Source organism: Peromyscus maniculatus, chromosome 8, assembly GCF_049852395.1.
Source record: "Peromyscus maniculatus bairdii isolate BWxNUB_F1_BW_parent chromosome 8, HU_Pman_BW_mat_3.1, whole genome shotgun sequence".
NCBI lineage: Eukaryota > Metazoa > Chordata > Mammalia > Rodentia > Cricetidae > Peromyscus > Peromyscus maniculatus.
In genome coordinates this window covers 11,383,887-11,405,936 of record NC_134859.1, presented here as the reverse complement: position 1 = coordinate 11,405,936, position 22,050 = coordinate 11,383,887, and the positions used below count along the sequence as shown (strand labels likewise).

At 52.4% G+C, this 22,050-nt stretch overlaps 2 protein-coding genes across 2 annotated transcripts in view; one reads left to right on the top strand and one right to left on the bottom strand.

The window, feature by feature from the left end:
- The first annotated feature begins 1,865 nt into the window (after nt 1–1,865).
- Dnase1 (deoxyribonuclease 1) lies at nt 1,866–4,873 on the top strand. Its single transcript, XM_006984702.4, has 9 exons — nt 1,866–2,195; nt 2,363–2,510; nt 2,724–2,812; nt 2,946–3,029; nt 3,415–3,530; nt 3,747–3,859; nt 3,933–4,087; nt 4,369–4,465; nt 4,644–4,873. Exons 2-9 carry the CDS (start codon nt 2,364–2,366, stop codon nt 4,689–4,691), a joined length of 849 nt encoding a protein of 282 aa, XP_006984764.2. The 5' UTR covers nt 1,866–2,195; nt 2,363; the 3' UTR covers nt 4,692–4,873.
- The window catches only part of Trap1 (TNF receptor associated protein 1), a 32,353-nt gene continuing 15,112 nt past the window's right edge, over nt 4,810–22,050 (bottom strand). The window contains exons 6-18 of the mRNA XM_006984703.4: nt 21,337–21,497; nt 17,688–17,797; nt 17,137–17,210; nt 16,282–16,437; nt 15,189–15,309; nt 14,414–14,483; nt 11,188–11,335; nt 8,361–8,546; nt 7,962–8,100; nt 7,338–7,423; nt 6,605–6,750; nt 5,184–5,256; nt 4,810–5,053 (exon numbers count right to left, since the gene is read on the bottom strand). Of these exons, the coding sequence (XP_006984765.2) occupies nt 4,952–5,053; nt 5,184–5,256; nt 6,605–6,750; nt 7,338–7,423; nt 7,962–8,100; nt 8,361–8,546; nt 11,188–11,335; nt 14,414–14,483; nt 15,189–15,309; nt 16,282–16,437; nt 17,137–17,210; nt 17,688–17,797; nt 21,337–21,497 (1,572 nt within the window). The 3' untranslated portion in view covers nt 4,810–4,951. The remainder of the gene's footprint in view (nt 5,054–5,183; nt 5,257–6,604; nt 6,751–7,337; nt 7,424–7,961; nt 8,101–8,360; nt 8,547–11,187; nt 11,336–14,413; nt 14,484–15,188; nt 15,310–16,281; nt 16,438–17,136; nt 17,211–17,687; nt 17,798–21,336; nt 21,498–22,050) is intronic.

The window sequence follows — 22,050 nt, the reverse complement described above, 5'->3', positions numbered from 1 at the left end:
TAGGCCTGCTCCCATCCCGCCACTGGTCTCTCAGATGCATGAACAAGGTAGAACAATGTGAGCTGTGTTGAGCCACCAGGTGCCACAGCAGCCTTGCTGGGTGTGTGGGAACTTGGTGTTGGCTAAGTCTGTTCCAGCCTCAGATGGAAAACTGAAGCATGGGCATGCATACTTTTGAAAAGAGTCGAATGGGGCTGGATCATAGTTTGTTCCCCAGCTCTTCATAACCAGCACATGCCTGCCTGCAATCTCAGCACAGATCCCAGAATGTGCAAGGTGGAGGCAGGAGGATTAGAAGATGAAGATCATCTATCTATACAAGACCCTGTTCCAACAAGAGAGGCAGGTGGGTGATTCCATCTGAGGCTTGTCCACGTGGAAGACACAGGAGCAGATGTGCACCAGTGCCCTGGACACTGGCCTCCTGGAGGTGTGTTTACCTTTGTACCCTCATTGATTCCTTCTAGTCCTACATGCCAGGCGCCCTGGCCAGCTGGCAGATCTGCTCTAGTTTGCTGACCTTAGCCTGTGTCAATCCTGTCCTCTAGGCTACCTTGCTCTGGGATATCTCCAACTTCCTATAGCTGCCTGCTCTGACACCCTGCCTCCACTTCTCCCTAGGTATACAAGCTCTTCCTTCCTAAGAACGTTCTGTCCCTGTAACATGTTGTCCTTGGAGAGCCAACAACCATTCCCATAGAGCTTTTCTGATGGAGGGATGAATGATGGCACCCCAAAAGATGTCCACATCTTGACACTTGGCAAAGAGAGCTCTGGGAGCTGGGAGGATGGCTCCAGGGGTGAACTACTTACTCACCCACAGCATGAGGACCGGGGTCAGATACACCGCACTCGTATAATTAGTGTCCCAGCACTAGGAGGCAGGATGGGGGCTCTGGAGGCCTGCTCTGGCCAGTTTGGTGTCTCAAAAACTAAGGTGGAGAGCAACAGAGGAGGACGTCCTAACCTCTGGCCTCTGTGCACAGACTCACAGTTAAGGGGGAAAAGGACCACAGATTCGATCAAGGGTGGTGAGATGGGACTGCATCCTGATCTTATCTGGAGGAGCTCAGATGCAGCTCCACTAATGGAACAGAGGGATAGCTGACCCCAAAGAAGCCAACACGGTCATGAAGGTGGAGGCTAGAGTGACAGGAATCTTGCCCTGGAATGGGGTGCACACGAGACCTAGGTTTTGGGTCTCTGGCTGCAGTTTTCATGGATTGTGGTATCTTGTTCCAGCAGCCCCAGGGGAGGAACACAAATCACAAGGATTGAACAAATGATGGCAGACCTAGCCCCAAGTTACACTGCTTGTGATGTAGGCCTGTGGGGCTCCCCTGAGCTTGTTCCCCCAGGAAGAATTTCCACTGCCTGGCCTTGCATTTCCCATCCAGAGCCTCTAGCAGCTTACCAGCTTGGGAGGCAAGGGGTCGGTCCTAAGCCACAGAGCAAACAGCTGTCTTGAGAATCCATGTACATGTCTGGAAGTGATCCTCTGGCTACAAGGTGACTTTAGGGTCCCCAGACCAGACCCATGTAGATAAGCCAGCACACCTACTGCCCATCCCTGGTGGTGAAGACAGGGTGGGCAAAGACATTTTATAACCATGCACAAACTATCAGACGCTGCTTTAACAGCAGCGAGGAGGTTCCATGTCTGGTGAAGTCAGCACATGCTGCCGGCTGCCCAGGGCCCCAGTGGGAGGGCCACAAAGGAGGCCCCAGTGTGGGGGGGCACATAGGAGGCCCCAGTGGGGGGGCCACACAGGAGGCCCCATTGTTCGGTGCTCTCAGGTGGAGGTTACACACGTGCCCTGGGGAGGTCACAGCTGCCTGAACCTTTAAAACTGGCAGGGCAGGGCAGGCTGGCATTGCCGGGGCGGCGACCCACAGTGCCAGCAGCTCTGCAACTGCACTCTGCTTTTTGCTTTTTCCCTTCACACATTTTGTAAAAAGAATTTTCCTTTAAAAGGTAAAGGAGAAATTACTATCAGAATATTCCAGGTTTTGGGCAGAATTCTCATCTCCGTATCCGGCTTGGTCATCCGTGGAGTGAGCTCCCTAGTCCATCAGCCAGTCCTAGAGCAGACTTGGGGATTCACCCGACTGACAGAGCAGGTCTGTTCTGGTTAGTCCCATCTCTGGCGACCACAGCCTCTCAGACTAGCGTTGCTCCCAGGATCAGCTTTCAGGTAAGTTCAAGAGGAGACCCAGGGGCTTCTCTGTGGTATGAGGTGCAGGACTTCCGTCGTCCAGCTGGTGTTCTAGCACAGCATGGGAACGGGACGGCTTTGGGGCGAGGATGAGGGCTGCCGGCAGGGTCATGGCTTCTTCGTCCTGACCTCCCACAATCCCACAGGATGCGATGCACAGTGCCGATGGGGGTATTGTTCACCCTGGTCAGCCTGCTGGAGCTGGCTGTGACTCTGAGAATCGCAGCCTTCAACATCCGGACTTTCGGGGAGACTAAGATGTCCAATGCCACCATCTCTAGCTACATTGTGAAAGTAAGTTCAGGGTGGCCCATGCCTGAGAGCAGACAGACCCCAGGGGAGATGGTAACTTCCCTAAGGCCCCGGAAGTCAGTGAGCCTCAGGCCTTACCAGCACCTGGGTGGATGTCAGGGTTGTCGGATATTTGGCTGTCTGATGCCCGGGGCTGCTGGCGGCAGGGCTGTCCACCCAGCCTGTCTTGCTAAGCTCTTGTGGCCCTTCCCCCAGATCCTGAGTCGCTATGATATCGCCGTTGTCCAAGAGGTCAGAGACAGCCACCTGGTGGCCACTGGGAAGCTACTGGATGAACTCAATCGGTGGGTGACAGTGCTGGGGTCCACCTCCAGAGGAGCAGCCAGCCTCCCTCCCTCCCTCCCTCGGCGCTCCATGGATAGAACCTTGCTGCCAGCTGCCAGGAGGTTCCCTCTTTTTTTGGTTTCCTTTATCCAGGGACAAACCTGACACCTATCGCTATGTGGTCAGTGAGCCTCTGGGCCGCAGCAGCTACAAGGAGCAGTACCTTTTCTTGTACAGGTAAAGTCCTACGCTGTCAAAGCCCGAGAATACAAGCACGGGGTGTAGATACAACCCCAAATCTGTACTGCAGAGGACGAGGGTGGTCTAGAAAGCCCAGGGTACCCAGGGTACCTCGGAGGCCCTTATAGAGTAGGGGTAGCAATGTATATTACAGGGCGAGAGCACAGGGCCACAGGACAAGGTTAAGGCCAGGTGGGCATCCACTCTGATGCCTCTCACTGCTTGTGACAAGACCAGAAGGCCTTGGGTTAGCCTTGTCGTGTCCATGGTAAGTACTCACCTAGCCTCCCGTTGCCAGGACTGTACGTTTCTAGAAGGCTGGGGCACAGGCTGGAGAGTGGCCCCCAGCTCTCAAGTCACTTCCTGCCTGGTCTTTCCTTAGGCCCGACCAGGTGTCTGTTCTGGACAGCTATTACTATGATGATGGCTGTGAGCCCTGCGGAAATGACACCTTCAGCCGAGAGCCGGCCATTGTTAAGTTCTTTTCCCCTTTCACTGGTGAGTGCTGCTGGGCTCCACTTTCGGCCTGCCCAGAGTCAGACCTCTAGAAGCCCGTGGCAGGGCTGCCCCTGCACCTCCAACTCCCAAGGACAATGCTTATCCTCTGGGAGACCGTCACACACTGATCACCCCTGCACGAGGCCCCTGCGTAGCCGCAGGCCAACTCCAGTCCAGGCTGGTCTCTGGATACCATGATGTCTGCTATCTCCTCAGAGGTCAGAGAGTTTGCGATAGTGCCCTTGCACGCAGCCCCAACAGATGCTGTGACTGAGATTGACGCCCTCTATGATGTTTACCTGGATGTCCAAAAAAAGTGGGACCTGGAGGTGAGCACATCCTAGGGCCGTGGGTTCTACCGGCCCTCCCTGCCCCTGGACCAACAGGTGTGTTTCCCGGCAGGACGTCATACTGATGGGGGATTTCAATGCTGGCTGCAGCTACGTCAGCTCCACCCAGTGGTCTTCCATCCGCCTCCGGACGAGCCCCGCCTTCCAGTGGCTGATCCCCGACAGTGCTGACACCACGGTCACGTCCACACACTGTGCCTATGACAGGTAAGCAGCCAGGATGTGCTCGTCCAGCCGCAGAATCATGGCCGTCACTCCCTGTCTCCTACTCAAATGAGGCAGAAACTTTGGTTCACAGGGTCCTGGCTTTCTTGTCAGAATGGCTGCAGGTGGATGGGGCCATCTGGATGTCCCTCACATGCTAGCTCCTGCCAGTGCAGGGCCCTCTTAATGCTCATGGATGGATCAAGTTTGGACCCCCGGGCCAGGAAACCATGACCTGTGTGGGACTAGAGGGTGAAGGAGCCTTGTCCTCTGATGTCCTACAGGATTGTGGTTGCTGGCGCTCTGCTCCAGAGTGCCGTTGTTCCCAACTCAGTTGGTCCCTTTGACTTCCAAGCAGCATTCGGACTCAGCAAGCAGCTGGTACGTGTCCTTCCTTCATGTGGTTTAAGCTAACCCAAGTCAGCGAGAGCGGACTTGAGTGATTCCCGACAGTGCTCCTGGTTCCCACACGACATGTGGGTGGAGGTGGTTTAGGTCGGGAGCAGCAAGACTTTCTACCCGCTCACCCCATGCCCTCCCCGGCATCCCACCTCTCTAGGCGGAAGCCATCAGTGACCACTACCCAGTGGAGATGACCCTCAAGTGAACCTGATGTCATCAAGCATCACAGCCATATGCTTGTGGTGAGGAAGACTCCAACTGTCCAACCAGACATGTATGGTAGTGCAGCGTTCTACTGCCCAGGACAGACAGAACGTCCACCATTCGGACTAAGAATACTGTTTAATTGAGGTAAATAAAGCTGAGCTCGAGCAGTCGGTGGCATTATCTGTGCATCAAGTCCTTCCTCCCCAGGCGTCTGTCGCCTGAGGTCTGGGTTGCACACTAGGTCCAGTCTCTGGGCTGTCAGTGTTTCTCCAGGGCCTTGACCAGAAGGTCATTCAGGCGGCCTACCATGGGCCGGGGGTCATCAACCAGTCCCGCTGCTATCATGGCGTTCTCATAGATCTGAAATGGAGGGATTGGACAGTAAAATCAGGATCAGGGGGTCAAGTCCAGCCTGACCTATAAGTGACCCCTAGGAAGAGAGCAGCTTCCTACGCCCGAGGCAGCCAAAGAGAAATGCAGTCCCACTCACCTGGTCCACCAGCAGCTGGGCCAGCTCCGGCTCGCGCTCTCTCAGCTGACTGAGCTTCTTTATTAGTGTGTGCCTGTGTCGTGGAAACCAGGAGGGAAGCCAGCTCTAGCTGAGCATCACTAACCCAGAGCCTCTGCTGCTACGTTATGATTATTAGAACATTAAAAACTACAATGGAGCCGGGCGGTGGTGTCGCACGCCTTTAATCTCAGCACTCAGGAGGCAGAGCCAGGGGGATCTCTGAGTTCAAGGCCAGGACAGCCAAGACTACACAGAGAAACCCTCTCTCATAAAACAAAAACAGACAAACAAACAACAACAAAACTATGGAGCTCTTTAAAGAATTGATTCTACAGAAACCCTAAAACAGCTAAGGCTTATACATTTGATTATAACAAAATTAAGATCTTCCTGTTATTAAAAGACACCTTAAGATGGCCGGGTGGTGGTGGCACACGCCTTTATCCCAGCACTCAGGAGGCAGAGCCAGGAGGATCTCTGTGAGTCTGAGGCCAGCCTGGTCTAGAGAGCGAGATCCAGGACAGGCACCAAAACTACAAAGTACCTTAAGACAGCAGACACTTGAAACTAAAGCCAGGCATGGTGGCACACTCCTTTAATGCCAACACAGGAGGCAGAGGCAGGGAGAGGCCAGCCTGGTCTACATAGCAAGCTCCAGGACAGCCAAGGCTACATGGTGAGACCATCTCAAACTAACTACAGATGAACACCAGGGAAGAGAACTCAGTAAGAGAGAAGTCTGGGAAGACAGGTTCTAAGGCAGTCACTAAATGTAAGGTGTTCACCCCATCACGGACCTGGGGTCCCCTCTGTGGGGACAGGCTGAAGCAGCTCACACTGCCTGGACCACTGAGGACTCTACAACCTAGAGGAGCATGTGTTCATAGTGACCAGTTCCCACAGCTCCAAACTGGAAGTCGCACAAATGTCTGTCCTAAGGTGGATCCACACAGTGAATGTTGAGAACAGTACTCTGCCGCGAGCACCAAGATCCATCCCATAAAGTTAAAAATGGCACCTGCCACAAATGGCTTTAAGGGCACAGAGAAGGCAAAAGACAAAAAACAAAACGACCAGAAGCGAAGTGGTTTATCAAGTAAACAGAGCTCTAGAAGGGAAATGGGAAACAGATTAGATCAGCAATGTTCTGTTTAAACTTCCAGGGAGCACCTTTTAACTTCTGCCTAACTCCAAGGGCCTTCTCTTACAACCATCCTTACATCGCACACACGCTTTTTTAAATGCTCTCCAGACAGGACATCCTCTGCTCACACAATCTGTAGGAGCCCCTGACAGGTGTGGGCTGGAGCCTGGGCACACCTGGGGTTGATCTCCAGAGTGGGCTGGAGCCTGGGCACACCTGAGGTTGATCTCCAGCGTGGGCTGGAGCCTGGGCATACCTGGGGTTGATCTCCAGAGTGGGCTGGAGCAGCTGGGCACGTTCCTCCTGGGTCTTGGCGAGCTGCTGCATGCGCAGGAAGTGCCGGGCAGCCCCCATCTCCAGCACGGTCACCATGGCAGGGTGGGTGTCCAGGCGGAAAGTCACCTGCACACAAGGCCCAGGATGAGGAAGAACACAGTAATGAGGGCCCAGGGCTGACAGGGTCTGAAGCAGGGCCAAGTTAACCAGGCCACTGGGCAGAAGGCAGACTGGCCCTATGGTGGCTTCTATATCAACTGCTCCAGTAATCTGTCCAGGCTATGATGACAAAGATCACAGCTAGCTGTTCAAGGGGTATGGACTGGCTCCGACCCTGCTCCCCAGTGGCTAGAAGACCCTCTTGCATGGAGAGGCAGAGCCTGAGTTGCTCAGGTGAGGCCTCTTCATGACAGGAGGCACAAACAGGACACTTGTGTTAGGTCCTCAGGAGAGTAAGGTCAGGAGGAAGCCAAAGTTCAGAAGCTCCCTCCTGAGGCCTAGACCCCACTGGGGTTTAGAGACAGCACAGACTGGCAGGCTTGAGAGAGTGACAGTGCCAGGCAAGACAAAGCTTTGATGGTGAGATGCTAGTGCCTGGTGGAGTCCGACCCTGGCTCCAGTGCCATCCTGTGGACCCCAGCAGGCCGGCATCTGACAGTGGAGTCAGGCTCTGAGAAGACACCATCTCCACAGTAACTGCAGGGAGGCGTTACCTTCACGTTGGTGACACGAGACCCCAGTGCATTCCTCATCCAAGCCATTAGCTCTTCTGTTTCCTTCTCGGACAGGCGTTCACCAGCTGTGCCAGAGAAGTGAGTGAGCCCAGGGCCTAACCACGGTCTCACTTTGTGGGGGCCATTTAGCACATTCCTGAGCTATCTCTAGCTCACTCTATCTCTAGATCACTCCCCAGGAACTAGAGACAGAGGCTCTTGGAAATGCCTTTCACTGGCACTGAAAACACTTGTGGTCACCCTTGTCTTCTGTAAATTTTTTAGGACTTTAAAAAGAAAAATTTGAGCCCAACCATGGTGGCACAGACCTGTAATTCCAGTACTCAGAGCAGTGAGGCAGGAGGGTCAGGAGTTAATGGCCAGCCTGGGCTACAAAATGAATGCCTATCTTAAACAAAACAAAACAAAACAAAACAAAAGGGTAGGAGCAATTCTAACTCTCTCCAAAAGTCTAGTCAATTGCAGGACCCTCCATAGGAGGAGCATCATCAACTCCTGGGCCCTGACATTCCCCACTACTTGTTAAGATGGCCCTGGGGAAAGTGACAGTCTCCTGCCCAACGTTCACATGGGACCATGCCCCAGAGAGAGATGGGAGTCAACCTGGAGATGTGTCCTCAAACTTTTCCTCCTTGTAGTGGTCAACGACGATGTCTGTCTCCACAGAGATCAGCTTCTTCTTGTCAAACTCCCGCAGGTGCAGCAAAGTAAGTTCATCGAACTGCTCGTAGCAGAAGAGCACCTGCAGGCATCCAAGCCGATTAGCCCGCAGCACAGAGGGACGCTAAGGACACTGGCTCTGGTGGCTTGGCGCAGATGCACATATTATACATCTACCTAATGACAGCCACACCACAGACGGGGCTCTGCCTTACACCACACAGCCTCAAACACAGTCAGTCACTTTCTCCCACACAGAGTTGGGAGTTCAAGCCCTTCCCTCAGAGCTCAGACCCTCTAAGACACCATCTTTGGCCCGGCAGCAGGCCAGAGCCCACTCACCTCAGTGTGTTTCTGCTTCATGGCCTCGTAGTACGGTGAATGCTCAGCCAGGTGACGGTTAGGGGCACACAGGTAATAGATGTTGCGGGTGCCAGCCTGCATTCGGCTGGCATAGTCTGATAAACTGGTCAGCTGCCCAGCAGGCAGGGCTGAGGACTCATACCGAAGCAGCTTCGCGATGTCCTCCTACAGACATGTGGATGAATCACTGCTCACCCAGAGCCGAGACAGAAGCAGCGCCCCCAACTCTGATTCTTGATGACTCCCAGGCCTGTCCCCCAGACACGATGGTGGACTCAGAGTTCAGACAGGCCCATGAGCCCCACTGTCCGTGGGAAAACCTTTTAACCTACGTGGCTTCCAGAAGAGCGGGCAAACTGTTTCAGGGTTGCCAGCCTCCATTCGTGGCAGACTCTACTCTGGGGCCTAGTATCTTCTCTCTGTCCTCAGTGACAACTGGACACAGACAAAAATCCCACATTTCCCTGCCTCCTCAGAGCCAGGAGTGTTTGTGGTACCAGTTCTGGAGTATGTAGCAGGGAGATGCCTTTAGGGAACGGGCCACAGATAGGACCAATGCAGCCCACCCGGGCCGTGCAGAACAAGACCAGCAGTAATTACGGCAGGGCCTGGGAGCTGCAGGCTTGGATGCTCCCTTATCCAAGCCACTGCCACCTCTGCCCGTCCCAGCACAAGCGCCTGGGGAGAGGGTGTGAAGGACAATCGGGGACAGATCAAATGAACACGCCATGCCTTGGATGCAAAGTGGACAGAGGCAGACAAAGACAAAGGTTTTCAGGCCTGCCAAGGCAAGGTGCAGCCACATCCACATCAGGGCGCATCTGGCTCTTACTGCTCTTACTGTACAGAATCCACCTAGTGGACACATGTACTCAGCACTTAGAACAGGCCCTGGCCCAGCAAATGCTTTAGCTAACAGCGAGCTCAGTGTAGAGAAAAGGCTCAATGGTTACAGGAGTTTGCTGTACACACTTGCCGAGGGCTAGAATTTAGATCCCAGCACTCATACAACTAGGTGTCTCATGCACCTGCAGCCCCAGCTCCAAGTTGGGGCTTTCCAGCTTCCAAGCAAGCTGAGAAAATATAAGTTCCGAGTTTAGGGAGATAGAGTGCCTTAAAAGACATAGATGAGGGTGAGAGAAGACCACTTGACAGTCTCTGGCCTTCATGGCACACTGCGTACATGTATGCACACACACAGATGCACACATCAATGAATAAATCTTGAAAACTGAAGTCAATGGGAGTGAATGGTATCATACACTGGGTCATAAATGCTCCCAAGGGCTCTGGCACACTGATGAGCTCATGGCTAAACGGGCTAACAGGAAGTGGGGACCTTAGGACTGGGGTGTCCTTGTCCACAGCTTGTTAGCTTCCTGTCACCACATGCTCCTGATGCCTCACCAAAGCCCCCAAATACTAAAGGCAAAGGGTCACTGAGTGAAAATCAATCTTTCCTTCTCCAAGCTGATCCCTTGACTCTTGTTACAGTGATGGACAAAGAACAAACGGAGACCTTAACAGACAAGTACTGCTCGACCTGTTGACAATCTGGTGGGCAGTGATGGATTTTACAGCATGCAAGTGATACTTCAATAAAAATGTTCCACACTGTTTAGGAACCAATGCATCATTTTTCAGCAATTAGCTGTATAATCAGCTAAATTCCTGGCTCCAGTGGGGTGTTAAGGACTCTACCAAGAACACAGTGACTACTGGCTAGGTTTTGCCATCTCGACACAAGCTACAGTCATTTGGAACAGACTTCTAACTGAAAAATTCCTCCACAAGACTGGCCTGGAGGCAAGTCTGTGCACATCTTCTTCATTAATGACTGATGTGAGGGTGCAGGTCACGGTAGGGTGGTGCCAACCCTGGGCAAGTGGTCCTGAGTTGTACAAGAAAGCAGGCTGAGCCAGGTGGTGGTGGCGCACACCTTTAATCCAAGCACTAGAGAGGCAGAGGTAGCTGGATCTTTATGAGTTCAAGGCCAGCCTTGTCTACAGAGTGAATTACAGGACAGCCAGGGCTATACAGAGAAACTCTAACTCGAAAAACCAAATAAAGAAAAAGAGAAATGTAACTAAGACAGTAACTGTACCCCATCTTTACCCTGCTTTTCTATATTCTCCTTGAACCCCAACACCCCTCTTCCTGCCAGCTGCTGGGGCCAGGGTCAAGAGACAAGAGGCTTGGCTTTACAGCTAAGAGCACAAGGCCTGTGGGACAAGGGAATGTGATGGCTGGTCTTGACTGTCACCGTGACTGGACTCAAGTGCCCAGGAGACAGCAAAGCACACCTCTGGGTGAGTCTGGGAGGGTGCTTCCAGCCTCTTCCCCAGCACCAAACAAAGGATTCCAACAGCTTTAACAGATTTAAGCTCTCCATTCCTGTTCGTTTCCCCTCACTAACAAAAGACCTAAGAAAATCAACTTGAAGGAGCCACAATTAAGTGAGGGAAGCACTCGTCCTGAGTGTGGGTGGCACCATGCCAGAGACTGGGGCCCAGGTAAAAACAAGAGAAAAAAGAGATAGTCAGAAAACAGTGGAGTTGTGTGTCTCGGCTCCAGCCACATCTTCCTCTCCACACCCACCTGAAACCTCTCTCACCAAGAGCGGCCCCTTCTACACTTGTTAGAATCACAACACAGGGAAGGACATAAGCTATGTCTATTAGGAGACCCAGGAGCCCAGAGCTCCCACTGCTGACCCCTGGCACGCAGCAGAGGGCAGGTGCCCACCTGCCTCATCACCACGTCCAGGAGAGCCTCCACCAACCGAGAGGACCGGAAATCAGCCTACCTTGATGTCTTGCTCTGCAGTGGTCACAATGCCCTCCCTCATGAATAAGCCATAATCTTCAAAAAACTTGGCATATTTTTCAGCATCTTTCTTACTCTGGTCAAGGAAGAACTTGATCAATTTCTGCTGTAGAACATCCCGGAGTTTCCTAGAGAACAGAAGTTGCTGACTGTGAACAGGGCTTTCTACGAAGCACCAGGGCCACAGGGGCGTGAGAAATGCACACTGCACCAGAAACGGGAGGAACAGGCCCAGCAGCACACCTGCAGCCGAACAGAAACCACAGAACACAGGAGACCCTGCTCACTGTACCCTGCGGAGAGTGGCAGTGAGAACTTCCAGAGGACAGCAGCAGCGGACATCTTGAGAAGGTGTCTACCCTGAGCACTAGCAAGACTCACGCATCAGAAAAAAGGAGAGTGACGTCCACTGTAGAACATGACGAAACAGTTTGAACAGGCTAGGGTTAAAACGGAGCCAACACTGCTGAAGGCACCAGAAACTGCCCCTAACAATCCTAGCGAAAGGAAGAAATGGCTGAGTCAGAAAACAAGGCAGGCAGTGGCGGTGCACGCCTTTAATCCCAGCACTGAAGAGGCAGAGACAGGCAGATCTCTGAGTTCAAGACCAGCCTGGTCTACAGAGTGAGTTCCAGGACAGCCAGAGCTGTAACAGAGAACCTGGTCTCGATAAAAACAAAAACGAAACCCAGGAAAAGCCCGGTAGGGACCAGGGACAGCACAGTATGTGTGCACGCAAAAGCGGCACCTACACCACAGAGCTCCTCGAAGTTAGGTCAGTACTGTGCACAGCCATGACCTGGGACACACGGAGTAGATTACACACACACGGTGTAGTTTGGCAAAATGTGATTCTGTAAGCAGGACATTTTTACACTTTTACTGCATTATCCCATAAAGGGTATCACTAAAGCAGTTTTATTCATGGCGTCAGGGTCAAGTGCACAGGAGAGGGCTTTAGTAAAGGACGGTCACCGTCTTAGGTTTTCTATTGCTGTGATGAACCAGAGTCATGAATCCCAGTGCCTGGTGTTCCTGGGTCAGGTGAAATACTGAAGATTTGCTGAAGATTACAGCTACATTCTTCTAAATAAAAAAGTACCCTGGTTTGGGAAAGCAGCTCAGTGGTAGAATGCTTGCCTGGCAATAACCTGTTTGTAAAAACAAACAGAAACAGAAGAAAAAAAACTGAAACAAGCCCCCCAAAAACAATGATGTGTGTGTACATGTACAAACTTCCACACCTACACTTCACATGACACTCACTGGGAGAGAGCAAGAGCATCGAACGGAGAGAAGCCTGGAAGACATCCCTCTACCCCAGTGTCAAAGAGAACACCACTAATCGAGGGACAAGTCAAAATCCCACCCCACCCACAGGACCAACCTTTCTTCCCTGGGAGCATCACACATTTCCAATGTCCGGAAATGAGAGAATGCCTGGCTCGATGCCACAAGGATGCCACTTGCTCTGGGGAAAGCAAGTGAACTGGGACTATTTCCTCAGGGCTCGCTCGACAGGACCACTGCCACCAGGCACAAAGCAGTGACGAAACTCGACATACCACAGACAGCTCCCCTGCTGTGGTTACTGTTCCTTTCCAGGAGGAGAGAGGGCCACAAGACTTTCGCAGGACAGAAACCAACCCTCCCTTGAAATTCCAACCATTCTCCTGCCACAGCCACCCATCCTTGGAAATGCTGAAGTATAAGTGTGGGGAGTTGGCTGGGGCAGACTTGGTGCAGCCCCCTGTGAGTCACCACGCTCCTATGAGGTAACCCCAACTGTCCCCACAAAGCAGACCCCGACAGCCTCTATTTTCCCTGCCAGCTCCCTCTCTACTCTGGCACATTTCTTGTGTCTCCCCGGAGACACACATCACAAAAACGTGCACGCTCACAACTGAGGAGTAAAAGCTCGGCCCCAGTAGTCTTGAGGACAGACAACAGCAACAACAGAGCAATGCCAATTGCTGGTTCCGAGTTCTACGGGAGAAGGAAGTCTTCGTAGGTTGGCAACACCCAAAAACAGAGGGAAGTGGCACCAGGAAGACACCTCTGCCTCAGAGGGTCCAAAGAAGAAATATTTGTAGCCCACTCCCCAACTCAGGACGATTCTGATTCTTTTAACATTCTGACTAAGGCAGCTGCTTCTGCACAGGGAGAGCGACTGACCACCAGCCCTGACAAACAGGAAGGAGGCGCTGGCGGAACACCGCTCTCTGTCACTTAGGCTCCTGAGGAGACTGCCTCAGTGCCTGGCGCTGCTGGTGGTGGAGGATGAGCAGGACCTCCCAGTCAGACTGGGAAGCTAAAGCCCGGCCACCTCACCCCAGGACTCTAGGCTGTCTCCACACAGGTCAGGCCTGACCTCTTAGTTTCAGAAGAGCTTCCCAGACCCAACTCATCTCTGGGTTTGGTTCCAGGGTCACCCCTGCCTCACCCAACTCTGAGACATGGTGCCTAGAGTCTCTCCAACTGTGGCCATACCTAGGTTATGTGGAGGGGATGGGTCAGAGCTGGGGTCATCTCCCAACACCAGTAATTCTTCAAAGACAGCCCAAGACAGCCCACAACCTTCTTTATTAGTTAGTGGAGAGCAAGGCAACAGTGCACTTGCCCCTTTAGGGCATTCCGAGCCGTCCTGTGCCTGCCCATGTACCACGACACCCTCCCCTCCAGCATGGGAAGGCAGCGTCCTGGGGGCGGAGCCGCCCTGCACTGCCGGCGTGCATTCTGCAGCTTTGGGTTCTTCACAGCATCAGAGTGGGCTGAGAAGAGGACCAAGTCCTTTCTCCATTCATTGTGCGTTTGTATTTAATGGGCAAAGGAGCTTGTGCTCCACCCTAGGAGCCTGGGTAAATAAGATGTACCCACTGTGCAGCTGTCCCAAGTGCTTCCTTCCCAGAACACGACTTGGAGCCTGTGACCAAAGGGGACAGCCCAGCCTGGCCCCACCACAGCTCCACTGCCTCTGGGCTCGACCTCAGCAGTTGCCTAGCCAATCCCAAATTCTTCCTGACCACAGAATGAACGGGCTGCTCAACAGTAAACCTCAGACAAAGGTCAGGACATGGAGGTCATGGGGGACCCTGCCCGCAGGCCTCTCTTCTCCCTCTGGTTTTGGCTCTGGAAGCTACATCTGGGCAGACCAAGTAAAGGACGGCCCTCACGAGAATGCCAGGCCAGGTGCCATCTAGGCTTACCTGATGAGCGCACTCTCCTGCAGGAGCTCTCGGCTGAGGTTCAGGGGGATGTCCTCACTGTCCACCACACCTGGGGAGACAGCGAACATCAGAACTGCTGTACAGATGGGACCTCAGCCATTACCTGAGGTCTTTACATTCTGAATGCCTTCTCCTCACTTTCTGGCCTCATGGGAGCCATGGGGGGTAAAAGAGGGTCAGGAAGGGCAGGGGACGCTGCTCCTCAGTCCTGCACAGGGTGGTGGGCAGTACAGCAGTCCCAGGGTAAAACCGTCCAAGGGCAGGACTGGCCTGTGCAGGGGGTTGGTGCCTGTTGGGGCACACAGGAAACATGTTCTGGCATTCAACTTTAAAGTACTAAGCTAGTGTGTAATCTCAGAACTCGAGGGACTGAGGCCTGAGCTACACCTAAGACTGTCTCAAAAGAAAAAAAGTGTCTAACTGTATCATGGATAGTGTTGGTCTTTGTGTTATGAAAGTGAATGCTGAACTCTGTACTGAACTGTAATCTCAGGTCCAGCATAACTCAGGCATAAATCTCAAATTCAAGCCAAATTTCTAAACAGGAAAGAACTCAACGCTCCTCTGCCTCCTTGATCCACCAGGACACCTCGGCTGTTTCCCAGAGGCGCTACAGGCCCCTGCCTGCTGCATGCCGAGTCCCACTGGGTGATGGTGGTTTGAGATAGCAAATACAGTGTGCAGCGTGAAGACACATGACCGTGACACTGAGGACACCAGGTCCACACCAGAGCTTGGGTGGCAGCAACAGTACCTCGGACGAAGCGCAGCCACTTGGGCAGGATATCTGTAGCCTTGGTCTGGATGAGGACCTTGCGGCTATACAGTGCCACGCTGGAGCCCAGCTCCCTGCTCACGTCAAACATGGATGGTTTCTGGAAGGAAGGAAAGAATATGATCAGGTGGTAACAGCAGAATCCTCCAGACAAAGGGAAGGTAGGATCAAGGACAGCATGGCAGAGAGCCAACAGCTCCCTAGGCCACACAGATGATGCCCTGGGGCGAACAAGGCCAAGATGAGAGAAGAATGTACCTAGTCCTCACATGGGTCAGCTCTGCTAAAATCTACAAGTGCTCTGGAGGGGATGGGGCACCCTCCCCAAGCTGCACCCAATAGAGGACACCAAACAAGTCTTCATGTCCCCCAGTCACATGTTACCAGGAGTCAGAAGCTGCAAACCAGAGCCTCCAGGCCAAAGTCAGGAGAGCCTTCCCAGCACACTGCAGATGGGGCCTGGCCCTGGGAAAACAGGACTCTCTCCCGACACATGAAGCCACGGAGCTGGAATTTGGGCATTACAGGTCATCCCATGGCCTGCAGCCTCACTGGTCCACTTAGGCACCGACTGAGAGTTAGCAATGCTCACACTGGGATCACAAAGTCAAAACCCTGCTGGCCCCCTCTTAGAAAACACCCACTCTGCACTGGCTGCAGCTGCCGTGGGGGCTGATCTAGGAAGTCCCAATGAACTGAGACTCAGCATTTCTGCTAATCCATGGATGTCAATAGTCTTACCCGAATACCTCACTCACGGTCAGGTAGGGCCAGCGCCAGCCCAGCCCTGTTCCAGAGAGCATTATGAACTGAGTGCTGCCAGGGTCCACTGAGGGAGGGCAGGGAGGAGAACCTGACTAGGCTTCCACTCGGCAGAGCTGCTGCTGCAAACCAGGGAGGCAGAGGGGAGGTGGGAGCAGCAGTCGTCTGCAGAAGCCTCAAGCCTGTACCACAATGGCAAACATACACCGGCAACTATATGCAGCTCTTCTGAGGGACCCCCCACCCCTCCCCGTGCGCTGTGAGTTAGTCCTGGATCCAGGGCAATGCTGTGAACAGCCAAGCACCTCACCGTCTCTGGCACATAAAAGATGCTGCGGATGTTGAGTGGTGCATCTGTCTTGTAGTGCAAAGTGAAGCGGGGTTTGTCATAAGCCTGAGCAATGTAACGGTAGAATTCTTCATGCTGCAACTCACTGATGTCCTTTGGGTCCATCATCCAGATGGCCTAAAGATTGATATCAAAAGGGAAGTGTCATGTTCTAAATGTGTTTCTCAATGACTGCGTAGACCTGGGATGAGACCCACAGACAGACCAGCAGGGATTAGGAAGACCCCACATTGGTGCAGGCTGAAGGTGAGTGAGATACAAAAGGCCCTGGAACAAGAGCCCCTCCCTGTGACAGCATGCTGGGAAGGACTAACCAGGGGACGGGGCATGGGTATACTCAGTAGAGACAACAGGCAAGCCGATACATGAGATCTATCCTGATCTATCCGAGAGATGGAATACTACTCAGTCACAAAAAGGAACAAGGCTATGCCTGCTACAGTGTAACTCCATTGCTAGACAATGTTCAAATTAGGCAAATCCAGAAAGAGAAAGTTGATTGTGGCTGTCAGGAAGGTCTCGGGATGAGAACTGCTAGTGGACAGGCCTGCTTTTCGGGATGCTAGAAATGTTCTAAAACCAGTTGTGAAAGTATGACTTGCTGTATAAACAATTACCACTCAGTAAACTGGGGGTGGGGGGTGGGGGGGAGGCACTTTGTGATATGTGACTTATACCTCAAGGAAAACTGCCTGTATCCTTAGCTCTCATCTCTCTTGTGATTCTAAGCAACGTCCCCCTATATTCATCTCTCCCTTACATCCTTGAGAGGGTGTCTGCAGCTGCCTGAGCCTCACAGGCAGCCCAGGGCCTCACCTGCAAGGTGTTAATCCGCCTTCCATTAAGGTACAAGGGGAAGCTGACAAAGTTACTGTACTTTGTCACCACATCTGGAGGAGAGAGAGACACAGTGAGGACCAACAGCCCCCAGGGAGGTCTTGCCTGTTCTGCACAAGGCAGGCAGATGCAAAGCTTTAGACAGGCACAGACCCCTCCGGTCACCATCCACACGGGAACAGGAGGCCATCTGGTGGTACAGGGTCTGCTCTGAGCTCTCAAGAGCCGTCAGTGAGAGCCGAGAGTTGCTGAAGTCCTCACCTCTCCCCAGCTCTCAGAGGCCTAGGTTTAGAAGGCTCTGCCCAGAAAGTGGCAGAGTCCCCTGATCTCAGGGCACGACAGACTTCCAACCCCAGCGGGAAGCGACAGAGGCTACACAGCCCCACCACCGAGATTCCTGAAACGGCTGGGGGAACTCACTTTCCACAGACGCGGCAGCTGAGTGGGAGGCTGAGTCCTCTCCTGACCCATCTGTGCTGTGCCCAGGCCCTCACCCAGGCACGTCTGCTTGCAGGTCTGCCTGTCCTTACCTTGCACCCGGGACTCGCTAGCGAAGTCTCTGCAGTCTGACTTGAGGTGGATGATTATTTTGGTCCCAGGTCTAACTCCGGAAGCTTCAGCGATTTCAAACACTCCAGAACTAAAACACGAGGAGAGCACAGCTCGTTAAGAAGCCTGGTGGGCAGGTTCAATCACTTCCTTGGGATTTTCCCAAGTGGAGCCCACACTAGAGTGTGGAAAGGAGCAAAGACTGACGGCCCGTTCTTCCCTTGTTCTCCTTTCTTAAACAGAATCTTGCTAAGTTACCCAAGCTGGACTTAAACTCATGATTCTCCTGCCTCAGCATCCTGCATGCAGGAATTACAGCTCTGCACTCCCATACCTAGCACTCTAGCTTCTGACTCTGGCAAAATCCCCATGTCACTGAACAGATATTGGGGTCAAAGACAGCTGGAAATTGGTACAGGGTATGAGTGCTGGGACTCCTCAGTCATCCCTCACCCTTTATGAGAACCTCCTGGGCACATGACTGGAGCAGGCCTAGCTCAGCTCCACATGAGCACAGGATGTTGGGGAAGGGGCTGATTCCATGTGGCTCAAGACTAGTAATGGCTAGAGGACCCCCAAGGTGAGCAGAAACAATTTCAGAAATGGAAGTAGAGGTAAGGTCCTCTGCTCTGCCATCAACCCTTCCCTGCTAGCACTGTGTAGTGTCCACTATGAACTGCTCTCAGGAATTTGCTGAAATACAGACTAAAGAAGGGTGTGTGCAGGCAGCTTCCAGGCCCAGGAGTGTGCAGAGGAAACTAAAAATCTAACTCAGGGCAACCCATTTAGAGACCCCTGCAGGGAGACCTTACTCTAATTCTCAATAAAACCTTGCTAGTTTGCCCTTAAACAAACAAACAAACAAAAAAGCAAACAACAACAACAAAAACCCATGTGACCCAGAAAGACAAATGCCTTCTGTTTTCTCTCATTTGTGGATATTGGCTTTGAATTTTCAGTGTGTGCTCATTCTGGAATACCCACAAGGTCAGGAAATTATTAAGGAGCCACAGGCAAGGTGGATATCACAGGAGGGAGTCAGAACACAGTGGTATAAAGGATAAAATGGAGGGATGGAAGCACAGGGAGAGGAGGGAATACAGAAAGGAATAACTTAATGCTAAGGACATTTCAAAAAAGTCCTATGGAAATCTACTACAGATGCTTCCTAAAATATGAACACACACGTACAAACAGTTTAAACCCCATTACCCTATAATGGGGCAACAATGCCCTCCTTAATACACAGGACAGCAAAGCGCCCAGTGCCGGGAATAGGCTACCTCTTCTGGAGATGTTAGCTAGTGAGTTTCCACACACCACCCCCCAACCAGAACATTACACATTCCTGCCAATGCTCTTGGTTACCCTTCAAAGTTTACGATAAGATCTTACTGCTGCAGACACCACACAATGAGTCACAGGACATGGAAAATCAAGCTGGCACTCACCTGGAAGCTTCATCCCCACTGGCTAGCTTTCCCAGTGCTGGAAGGCGCTGTGCACACTCCCAAGGAGAAAAGACATCACCACTCTTCTCCCCAGCTGTGGACCCTGAAGCTGCGACCATGGCTGGGCTGGCAGGACACGCCCACCCGTGCAACAGTGCCACGACCGTCACGAGAGCAACCAGCTGCTGTCTGATTAGACTGGAGCTCAGTCCACAGGTCCAAGCCCTTCCTTACCCGGCACAATTATCAGGGAAGAACCTGTGGCCAGGCAGGTCACAGGCCCAGGGGAGAAGCTAGTTCTACTACTCTGCTGAATGGACACAGTATTCAACCGACTTCCAACAACTTACAGGTATACCCCAGATTAGCGCTTCTGCCAACCCTCATCACAGAAGCTTTTGTTCACAACACGTGGTGGTTTCAATGAGATTGGCTCCCGGAGGTTCATGTTTGAATACTTGGTCCCCAGTTGGTGGAACTGTTTGGGAAAGATTAGCAAGTGTGGTCCTGTTTGGAGGGTCCCGCTGGGGCAGGCTTGGAGGCTTCAAAAGACTGGCACCATTCCCAGCATGCCCTCTGCCACCACGCCTCTGCTCCACCATCACGGACTTCAGCGCTCTAAAACCATCAGCCCAATCACACATTTTCTTTCCTCTATGGTCTTGGTCGTGGTGTCTGTCACAGCGACAGAACACAGAAGACAGTAATTAACACAGAGACCCACACTGTTGAGAGTGCAGAGACCAGGAGACTCGGACGCTTAGCCATAAACTAAACATCTGTCTCACAGCCCTTCCTCCTAAGGCTCAGGGTCATTGTGAAGAGGGATGGAAAGACTGAAGAGCCAGAGGCAGCTACACACAGGAATTCACAGTAGATGAGACAGCATGCACAAGACCAACAAAAGCTCGAGCCAGACAAATCCCAGCATGGGAAAGGGAGGTGAGCACTAGCTAAGGAGTTATTTGCAATTGAGAGCTGCTCAGAAAGGGGAAAAAAAAAAAATCACTTTTTGTTTTGTTTTTTGAGACAGGGTTTCTCTGTGTAGTTTTGGAGCCTGTCCTGGATCTTGCTTTGTAGACCAGGCTGGCCTCGAACTCACAGAGATCCGCCTGGCTCTGCCTCCCGAGTGCTGGGATTAAAGGAGTGCACCACTACTGCCTGGAAGGAAAAATCATTTTTAGGTCATCTGGCAAGCAGACCACTATGAAGGCATCCAAGAATATATAAGTAGCACAAATTGAACTTGATATACAAAGAGAGAGAGAGAGAGAGAGAGAGAGAGAGAGAGAGAGAGAGAGAGATATCACCAAGTTGGATGGGTTAGCAAGGGGGGTAGTTCTGAGAGGTGTGGTTGACTATGACCAAAATCCATTGTATGAAATCCTCAAGGACTAATTAAAATTGAGAAAATCAGATATCAAGTTTGGAAAAACGGAAGCAAGCTTCAGTTTGGTTAAGGCCCCACTCTCTTCAAATGAAGCCTGAATTTATTGTCCCTAGTCTCCTTCTCAGACATCACCCCAAGGTGCACACGGGAGAAGAAACTCCTGAGAGCACTGTGCCCTTGCTCGACAGAGAGACTGGCAGGTGAGTCCTGTCTTGGGAAAGGCCCCACACTGGCTTGCCCCTGACCCCAAGGAGCTGGGTAGGTGACTTCGTCAAGACTAGAAAACATAAAGGTCAGGAGGAAAAAGGGGGTTCCCACAGCACCAAGGCCAGGGAAGGCTAGCTGCAGGCTGGGGCACCAGAGGAAGGCCTGTTCTTCACTGAACTACCAAGAGCCTAACCCAAGTAGGACAGTACCACAGAGCACAGTGACCCATGCCCAAGGCCACTTGGCTTCCCAAAGCAGAAGAGTCAGGCTTCCTATCAACAGCCCTCAAACTGTACAACTGCATCCTAAGGAACTTCTAACTCTTGCTGGATACAGTGGCTCACATCTGTGATCCCAACATTCAGGAGCTAAGGCAAGAGGACTGTTGTGGGTTCAAGGCCAACTAGCTACATACGGAATTCCAGGATAACTTGTGCTAACTAGAAAGACCCTGTCTCAACACCCCCAAGTCAACTCTGCGAGCTCCCGGGGAATTCTAGTTTGTGTGCCAAATGACATTAGATTCTGAGTGCCATGAGGGAAGGGACATCGCCTCTGTTAGGTGGGCCCCTTCTTACTTACCCATCTGAAAGCCACTGGTAACCTGGGCTCTCTGGGGTCGCTGAGCGGGAATAGACCTCAACTTTGTCAGCCACCATGAAGGCCGAATAGAAGCCCACTCCAAACTGGCCAATGATCTTGCTGCTGGTCTCTGCCTGGTTCTGCAGTGCTTCCAGGAAGGCCTGTGGTAGCAAAGACTGCTCAGAGAGGCTGATCCCACCTGGGCTGTGCCTAGCACGGTCCTCTGGCATATGCCAAGAGCGTAGTTAGCATTGCTACCTTCTCTGCCACCCTACATTCTCATAAAGGACTAAGTCAACAAAAGGTGGACCAAGCTGCCCAGAGCCATCATGCTGGCCCAGGCAGGGACATGGCTGTACGCTATTCACACTGCTCATTGCCAACAACTTCAGGTCATACCGGACAGGGAAGGAGGCAACCTGACCTTCTGAGTCGGCGGGCCCAGAGGAACTGTGAAAGTTGTCCGGGTGCCATGTCTCCTAGGCTCTAAACCTTGTGGGAAACAGTACAACCTTGGCACACTGTCCCTTGGTACCCTGGGGTATAGTTCCAGGGCCAGGGTACAAGATCCATGGATGTTAAGCATCTTCTTTAAAGCAGTTTCTCTATAATCTGCTCTCTGCCCCCATCCTGAGGACCACCCCTTCTTACAGTACCCAGAGTATAAACAGTCAGAGCACACTGTTTAAAGAACAAGTGTGTTCAGGACAGGCA

What these genes read in the sequence shown, in the direction of transcription:
- Dnase1 (XM_006984702.4), top strand. Translation starts at nt 2,364, where the DNA reads ATGCGATGCACAGTGCCGATGGGGGTATTGTTCACCCTGGTCAGCCTG. An exon ending in CTACTGGATGAACTCAATCG is followed by an intron (nt 2,813 to 2,945) that starts GTGGGTGACAGT and finishes TCCTTTATCCAG; the next exon opens with GGACAAACCTGACACCTATC. An exon ending in ACACACTGTGCCTATGACAG is followed by an intron (nt 4,088 to 4,368) that starts GTAAGCAGCCAG and finishes GATGTCCTACAG; the next exon opens with GATTGTGGTTGCTGGCGCTC.